Raw genomic sequence first — 9,087 nt, 5'->3', positions numbered from 1 at the left:
GTATGTATGTTATGTATCTGCCGGGAGCAACAAAATTATGTATATGCAATGGGTCATTATCATGAGTATGCCATGGGTAATATTTTTTAATAAATGGATCTCCACCCATCCAAAACTAAATCTAGAAATATGACTCAGGACATTAAAAGGCTGTTGTGTTTCACACCCAGTATGGAGGTCCATTTGTACATTTGCTCAAGCGTTCGTTTTGGTACAAAATGTATCCTCAGTGACTTCCATTTATGTATTTCATTATCAGCAGGATATATATATATATATATATATATATATAGAGAGAGAGAGAGAGAGAGAGAGAGAGAGAGAGAGAGAGAGAGAGAGAGAGAGAGAGAGAAAAGAATCATACCAGCCCAGTGCCCTTGCAGATGCTGAGCGCCTTGCGGACGACCCACAGATGTGGATGTGCGGCCTGTGTTCTGGTGCTGCTGGGTGTCCTGCTGTTGCCCTACATCCCTCTCCAGTCACTACTCTCCACGTTTCTCTTCGCACCAGCTCCTCACCCCCCTGCACCACCACCACCACCCACACCACCCGAGGCATCACACACACTGTCCGCTGCCCGGACCACCTCACGGCGTCCCTCTGTTGTCAGGGACAACGGCCAGCCTGTGACCTTGCCACCCACAAGCCTGAACGAGAGCGTCGCTGACGATTCAGCCCAGGTCGCCTCCGTTCATGGACACCCAAGGAAGGCTGCTGCTTCTGCCCGACATCAAGATGGAGCCTTGTCCACTGATAAAAACCACAGCAAAACAACAACAACGTTAGTGGAGCGTGGTGGTGTGGTCGTGTCTGTCTCCAGGAACTCAAGTAACAGCGTGTTCAGCAGCGGTCCGCACCAAAGCCAAGCAGCGCCCGGCCATGGAAACGAAGTCGGCCAGGCGCCGCCGCCGCCGCTAACATTGTCCGAACGGAGCTTCGCGCTTTACAGCGGCAACGCGGCGCGCAATACTCCCCCGACGCGGGCCAACAGGTTCCTCATCTTCGCGTGTGTGCCGAAGCAGACGCTGTGCGGTGGGCTGGCGGACAGACAGATTGGCCTGGTGACCGCCTTCCTCCTGGCCTACCTCAGCCACAGGCGTTTCGGCATCCACATGGACACCCCGTGCGACCTCTCCCGCATCCTCCTTCCCAACAGCTACAACTGGATCGTCCCCGAGGCCGACATCCGGGGCAAGTCCACGCGGCACGTGTACGCCATCGACGCGAACGACTTCGCCAAGGCCATGCCCACCATGGACTTCAACGCCAGGTACCAGGAGGACGTGGTCTTCCTGCACACCAACAACGACCTCCTGGAGCAGATCGCGGCCAACCCTCACTACCGGCACGTGCTGCCCGTCTGGGCCCGACAGCCCCGGCCGGCGTTCTTCCGGGACGTGCTGAGCACCCTCATGAGGCCGTCCCCCCACCTGCAGCAGTGGCTGCACAACGTGCTGAGTTCCTTGCACTATTTCCACACGGCCCGCCGCCATCCCATCCTCGGGGTGCACGTGCGCTCCTGGCGGAGCAAGGACTTCGCCGATACCCGGCGGGGGGACGGGCTGTCACGAATCGGTAATCGTTGGTTTTTTTGGTTTGGTTTTGTTTTGTTGTTGTTGTCCATCTGTCTGTCTGTGCCCGTGTGTCTGTCTGCCTGCCTGTCCCTTTGTTTGTCTGTCTGTCTGTGTGTCTTTATCTCTGTCTGTGTGTCTGGCTCCCTCTCTGTGTCTCCATTTCTCTGTTTGTCCCCCCATGCCCCCCCCCCCCTCTGTCTGTCTGTCTGTCTGTCTGTCTGTCTCTCTGTCTCTCTCTCTCTCTCTCTCTCTCTCTCTCTCTCTCTCTCTCTCATGATTCCTGTATTTGATAAAATCCGTATCGTAAGCGAGTCTTGAAGGCCTTGCCTCTCCTGTGTCTGTTGAACTGATCTTTCAGTTCTGTCCAGCACCGCAGAGGAGGAGGAGGAGGAGGAGGAGAAGCCTCATTCCAACGTGGTTTTTAAACACGTTTGTTTTCAGGGACACTCAATCATGTGCCCGTTGGAGGAAAGCAGGCATGTGTGTCGGCTTATTCGTACCCGGGGTCTGATGTGGCTGGTCCAGATTAACCCTGGGGTCTATGTGTCTGACCCCATCGCACCCCTCCTCCCCCTCCCCCACACCCCCAGTTGGTATCGACTCGTAGTGGGTATGGGGGTCATTTTAGGCAAGGTTGAAAAAAATTACACCCACTTTAGGCCAGGTTAAAAAAATAAAAATAAAAAAAAAGGAAAAAAAAGGCCAGGTTAAAAATGTTCCCAAATTTAGGGCAGGTTAAAAATGTCCCCCATTTTAGGGCAGGTTAAAAATGTCCCCCATTTCAGGGCAGGTTAAAAATGTCCCCCATTTTAGGGCAGGTTAAAAATGTCCCCCATTTTAGGGCAGGTTAAAAATGTCCCCCATTTCAGGGCAGGTTAAAAATGTCCCCCATTTTAGGACAGGTTGAAATGACCCCCGTTTTTTGGCCAGGTAGAAAATTTCACCCATTTTAGGCCAGGTTAAAAATGACCACCATTTTAGGCCAGGTTGAACATTGCATCCATTTTTTGGCCAGGTAAAAACTTGCCCCCATTTTAGACCAGGTTGAAATTACCCCCATTTTAAGCCAGGTTTGTTTGTTGTTGTTTTTTTAAAAAAGAAGAAGAAGAAGAAAACATTTTAGGCCAGGTTGAAATGACACCCATTTTAGGCCAGGTTTTTTTGGGTTTTTTTAATTCTTTTTTTCTTAAGGCTACCATTTTAGGCGAGGTTAAAACTTACACTTATTTTAGGCCAGGCTGAACCATTTTAGGCCAGGTTGAACCATTTTAGGCCAGGTTGAAATGTCCCCCATTTTAGGCCAGGTTGAAAACTAGACCCATTTTAGGCCAGGTTGAAATGTCCCCCATTTTAGGCCAGATTGAAAACTAGACCAATTTTAGGCCAGGTTGAAATGTCCCCCGTTTTAGGCCAGGTTGAAATGTCCCCCATTTTAGGCCAGGTTGAAATTTCCCCCATTTTAGGCCAGGTTGAAATGTCCCCCGTTTTAAGTCATATTTGAGTAAAACACACACACACACACACACACACACACACACACACACACACACACACACACACACAAACAAAACACAACTTATTTTAGGCCAAGTTGAAATGACCCCCGTGTTAAGCCAGGTTTAAAGAAAAGTCCCCCGTTTTAGGCCAGTTGAAAATTACAACCATTTTAGGCCAGGTAAAAAAAAAAAAAAGCCCCCATTTTACACCAGGTTAAAAAAAAAAATAAAAAAAAAAGCCCCGCATTTTACACCAAGTTGAAGTGACCCCCATTTCAAGCCAGGTTTAAAAAGAAAAAAAAAGAAGAAAAGAAAAGAAAAAATCCCCCTATTTTAAGCAAGTTTAAAAAAAGCACCCCCAAAATCAGTGCAGAGAAACCTGCTTCCATAGGTTGTTCTTGCAGGAAGAGGAAAGAAACACTATATGTAGTTAGAGCTGCACGGAAACAACGTGCCCTCGCTGGGGACAGCAGCCCGAATTTCACACAGAGCTGTGACAGAAGACCAATACGATACGATACGATACGATGCAATACGATACGATACTATACGATACAATACGATGCAATACGATACGATACTATACGATGCAATACGATACGATACTATACGATACAATACGATGCAATACGATACGATACTATACGATGCAATACGATACGATACTATACGATGCAATACGATACGATACTATACGATACAATACGATGCAATACGATACGATACTATACGTTGCAATACGATGCAATACGATACGATGCAATACGATACGATACAATACGATGCAATACGATACGATACTATACGATGCAATACGATACGATACGACGCAATACGATACGATACGATACGTACAACGCAATACAACCCAACGCAACAGAAAACAATACGGCACAATGCAATACAATGTAAGACAATGCATGCCAATACAAAAATGATAGCAAACTAACCTCCTCACTGCCGAACCTGGGTAAAATAAGATCGGCGTGGCGTACATTGTCTGCTACGTATTGTGTAGTGTTCTTCTTCTTCTTCTTCTTCTTCTTCTGCGTTCGTGGGCTGCAACTCCCACGTTCACTCGCATGTACACGAGTGGGCTTTTACGTGCATGACCGTTTTTACCCCGCCATGTAGGCAGCCATACTCCGCTTTCGGGGGTGTGCATGCTGGGTATGTTCGTGTTTCCATAACCCACCGAACGCTGACATGGATTACAGGATCTTTAACGTGCGTATTTGATCTTCTGCATGCATTTACACACGAAGGGGGTTCAGGCACTAGCAGGTCTGCACATATGTTGACCTGGGAGATCGTAAAAATCTCCACCCTTTACCCACCAGGCGCCGTCACCGTGATTCGAACCCGAGACCCTCAGATTGAAAGTCCAACGCTTTAACCACTCGGCTATTGCGCCCGTCAAAGTGTAGTGTTCAAGTTGTGTAGTAGATTTTAGTGAGCAAAAGTAACGCAAATGCCAAGAATAAGAAGGTCCGACTAAAAGAAAGGTGACCAGCGACCAGACCGTTTAGTTCAATTTGACCTCTCAGCAAGGCGACAGCCCTTCACTGACAAGCCATACTCGTCAGTAGCAGTCAAGGGGTTAAAATCCACGACGCCAAGAACTCGATAAATGGAGGAGGAGTACCACACATCCACTCATCCACTACACACACTGAAGGAACAACTCATAGCAAGTGTGGACATGACAGTCCACAGTCACACATGTGTGCAATATATCAGGATACTCATTCGCGTCAGACTGCCACCATGGAGAATAGCAGGGGAGGCAGGTGCTGTCTGGACTATCCGTGCCAAAGTGGTGATTATCGTGGGGAGTGTGTTACCCAAAATTAATAACACCCCCCACACACACACTCGGTCAAGAGTGCTTTAGGACAGTCGGCGTTGGGGTGGTCCCCAAAGATCAGCACCCCCCCACGCCCCCCCTCACTCCCCCATACACACACACACACACACACACACACACATATATATATATATATATATATATATATATATATATATATATATATATATATATATATATATATGTGTGTGTGTGTGTGTGTGTGTGTGTGTGTGTGTGTGTGTGTGTGTGTGTGTGCGTTTGTGCGTGTGCTTTTCTTCTTCTTCTTTTTTTTAAATTTCTTTCTTTTTCAGTTCTACTGCACCCACGTTGACACTCACCCGCATTCTTTTTTTTTTTTTTTTTTTCTCTCTGGGTCGCCAGATCTCCTGTGGGACTTTGTGCAGACCTACGTCCAGAACGGAAGTGACGTCTTCGTGGCCACGGACAACCCGCTGGTGCGCCAGGCCTCGGCGGCCAGGTTCGGTCCCCGCCACCACGACTCGGAAGCTGTGCTCCGCCACATCGACCTCCAGAGGTCAGACCCCGCCATCTGCAGGGCCCTGGAGGGCGCCGTCCTGGACCAGCTGGTCCTGTCGCGCTGTGACGTCCTGGTGGTCTCCCAGGGCAGCGGGTTCAGCAGCCGCGCGGCAATGATCCGAGGGACGGGGGACCGGCTCTTCGTGTTCCGTCATAGCAGCGGCGTGTTCCCTGCAGCCATGTGTGACCCCAAGTGCTGACCCCGATGGGGTGGGGTGCGGGGAGGGGGGTGCGGGGATGGGGTTGATTGGCTGTTTGGTTTGCTTGTTTTGGTTGGTTGCTTGGTTTGGTGATTAGTTGATCGATTTTCTTTTACGTTTTCTAGTTAATCGATTGAGGATTTATATCTGCCAAAGCATTGTTCACGCTCGCCTTTTCTGCCAGTATCGGTTGGCAGGTTGGGTGATTTGTTGATCGATTTTCTTTTTTTATGCTTTCTGACTGATCAATCGAGGAAGGTGGTGGAGTGATTAAGACACTCATCTGCCAACACGTTGTTCACGCTCCCCCTTTCTGACAGTGTCGGTAGGCAGGTTGGTGATTAGTTGATCAATTGTCTTTACAGGTTTTCTAATCAATTGAGTGGCGAAAGTGGCAGAATGATTTAGACGCTCTTTCCATCTGCCCATAATGGTTGGCAGCTGGGGTGATTAGTTGATCGATTTTTGACTCACTTGTGTAAACAAATTGAGTCTATGTTTTAACCCGGTATTCGGTTGTCTGTGTGTGTGTGTGTGCGTGTGTCTGTGTTATTGTGTCCGTGGTAAACTTTAACATTGACATTTTCTCTGCAAATACTTTGTCAGCTGACACCAAATTAGGCATAAGAATAGGAAAAATTCAGTTCTTTCCAGTCATCTTGTTTAAAACAATATTGCACCTCTGGGATGGGCACACAAAAAAAAAAAAAAAAAAAAAGAAGAAGCCTAATTATATGCAAACTGCATTTACTGTTATATTTATATTTTTTTGCATTATCTAAACTTGGCACTTTGATCTGATATTCTGACCGAACAACAAGAGCAGTCATTATTATCATTTTTTGTTCAAACAGGAACTTCTTTTGCTAAGCATGGAAGTTTTATTTATTTTGCAAACGTTTTGGTGCAGATAGTAAAAAAGGGAAATTACTCTGTAATTAATGCTAGGGGACTTAATTTGCTTTAAACTGATCTTTCTCATCTTAAACATTACATTTTGAAATTATGCTCAATACATATGACAAGTGAGTCTTGAAGGCCTTGCCTCTCTTGTCTGTTTATATTTTTTTAACTGATTAAAATGTTAAAATCATGCCGGTCAGTGTGACAGTCTGCCAGGTGTTAAAAATCATGCCGGTCAGTGTGACAGTCTACCAGGTGTTAAAAATCATGCCGGTCAGTGTGACAGTCTACCAGGTGTTAAAATCATGCCGGTCAGTGTGACAGTCTACCAGGTGTTAAAAATCATGCCGGTCAGTGTGACAGTCTACCAGGTGTTAAAATCATGCTGGTCAGTGTGACAGTCTACCAGGTGTTAAAATCATGCTGGTCAGTGTGACAGTCTACCAGGTGTTAAAATCATGCCGGTCAGTGTGACAGTCTGCCAGGTGTTAAAAATCATGCTGGTCAGTGTGACAGTCTGCCAGGTGTTAAAAATCATGCCGGTCAGTGTGACAGTCTGCAAGCTTCAGAACAAAGATTACTGATTTTGTGTGTGTGTGTGTATTTCACTGATATTTGTCATTGCGTTATTGTTGAATTATTGAATTATTGGTGAATTATTGAGAGGGCTCAAAACTGGTATACCACCGGTCGAAACCACGTGAAGACGGACGCCTCGCTTATACAATGTTTAGCAGACACAGTATCACAAGAGAAGGGAGATGTATGGCAGAGCGCGTATGGGAAGTGTTCGAAACTGGGTGTTAAAATCTTGCCGGTCAGTGTGACAGTCTACAAGTTCCAGAACAAAGATAAGTGATCTTTCTGTGTATTTTACTGATTATTGTCTTTTCATTTTATTTTCATTTATTGTTATTATTACTATTATATTTTTTTATTGTTTGGATTTTTTTTTTCAAGGTCTGACTAAGCTCATTGGGCTATGCTGCTGGTCAGGCATCTGCTTGGCAGATGTGGTGGAGCGTATATTATGGATATGTCCGAACGCAGTGACGCCTCCTTGAGCTACTGATACTGATACTGATACTAACTCATTAAGTGAGGAAGGTGGCAGAATGATCTAGATGCTTATCTGCCAATGTCGGGGTTCAAATCCTCGTCTCGCCTTTTATCCCATGTCTTGACTGGCAAACCAAACTGAGCATGCAGTCATTGGTACAAAATGAATAAACTGAGGTGTCGTGTGTGTAACAAGCACCTGGCGAACTGAACAAGAAACCATGCCAGCATGTATGGTCCTCGCAGTTGTGCTGTTGCGGATTTCTACATTTGTTCGAACGAAGTGAATGACGCTTTCTTTGAAAACTGAAACTGAAACTGAAACTATCAAAGACACCAAAGACACTCAAGTGTATGCTACACTCTCTCGCAAAAAAAAAAAAAAAAAAGTGAGGGGATCAGTTTCAAATAATTATACATTTATTTACATAAAATCAAATAATTATTCAAAACATATCAAGCTGCTTAAAAAAAAAAAAAAAAAGAAAAGAAAAGAAAAAAAAGTGGCAACATGGTCATCAAACAAACCGAAGTCTTCAGATTCTTCAGTTTAATGACAGTATTTATACAGCGCTGAATCTTGTGCAGAGACAAATCAAAGCGCTTTCACACCAGTCGTTCACACGCATGCATAACTCTAAAACTGAAGAAGAAACTGAAGACAATGAAGAGGCAGGGAAGGGAGGCTATCATGTGAAGGGGTGGATTTTCAGGTTTCCTGTAAGGGGAGTAAGCATTCTGACAAGTGGTACTTTTCCCCCTTCATTGTCTCTTATTCTTCTCCTTCTTCTCTCTCTCTCTCTCTCTCTCTCTCTCTCTCTCTCTCTCATGAAGAAGGACATTTGTGCCCAACATTTACAAGCAAAACAGTGTTGTCCATGAAAAGTGTCACTTAAAAAAAGAAAGAAAGTTGTTTGACTATTGAAGTAATTTCAGTCAGGCGAGCAGTCTGTTCAGAGGGTTTAAAACACGATGTATTGTATTTGAAACACTATATATATATATATATATGTGTGTGTGTGTGTGTGTGTGTCTGTCTGTCTGTCTCTCTCTCTCTCTCTCTCTCTATATATATATGTGTGTGTGTGTGTATGTGTGTAACTCTCCCTCTCTCTCTCTATCTCTCTCTCTCTATATATAGATAAAAAAAAAATAAAAAAACAGAAAAACCTATTCATTATAGCATATACTTATGCAGGGGAAGTTTTTCACACAATTTATGCGTATCATCACAAACGAATGATCAAGTGGAGTTAAAAGAAATGAGAGAGAAACAAACAGACAGACAGAGAGACAGTGAGAGAGAGCATGCCGTAATCATAAAAGTGTGTATTTATCTGTGTGTGTGTGTGTGTAATGCATATGTACTGGATTCAGCTTCCTTTGTAAAAAAATAAATAAATAAATAAAATAAAATAAAAAAATTAAAAAAAAGGGGGCAGGGGGAGGGGGCTTCAGCCAACGTTGCA

The 9,087-nt window shown here is 45.1% G+C and overlaps 1 protein-coding gene and 1 long non-coding RNA gene across 7 annotated transcripts in view; both read left to right on the top strand.

Annotated features, from left to right (window-relative positions):
* Positions 1–6,380, top strand: part of LOC143277862 (uncharacterized) — a 10,959-nt gene extending 4,579 nt beyond the window's left edge. For all 4 annotated transcript variants that reach the window (XM_076582801.1, XM_076582802.1, XM_076582803.1 and 1 more), the window contains 2 exons: positions 384–1,575; positions 5,301–6,380. In XM_076582801.1, coding sequence (XP_076438916.1) covers positions 384–1,575; positions 5,301–5,656 — 1,548 coding nt within the window. In that variant the 3' untranslated portion in view covers positions 5,657–6,380. The remainder of the gene's footprint in view (positions 1–383; positions 1,576–5,300) is intronic.
* A 140-nt stretch (positions 6,381–6,520) lies between these two features.
* Positions 6,521–8,679, top strand: LOC143277863 (uncharacterized). Of its 3 annotated transcripts, XR_013053802.1 has the most exons (3): positions 6,521–6,775; positions 6,854–6,930; positions 7,045–8,679. It is a non-coding gene; the product is annotated as an uncharacterized LOC143277863 (long non-coding RNA). The 3 variants fall into 3 exon arrangements; XR_013053800.1 differs by lacking the exon at positions 6,854–6,930 and having other exon boundaries at positions 6,521–6,853; XR_013053801.1 differs by having other exon boundaries at positions 6,521–6,930.
* Positions 8,680–9,087: the final 408 nt, after the last annotated feature.

The sequence above is a fragment of the Babylonia areolata genome, chromosome 35 (genome assembly GCF_041734735.1).
Source record: "Babylonia areolata isolate BAREFJ2019XMU chromosome 35, ASM4173473v1, whole genome shotgun sequence".
NCBI lineage: Eukaryota > Metazoa > Mollusca > Gastropoda > Neogastropoda > Buccinidae > Babylonia > Babylonia areolata.
The sequence above is the reverse complement of the archived record's forward strand: the minus strand, read 5'-3'. Positions and strand labels throughout refer to the sequence as shown.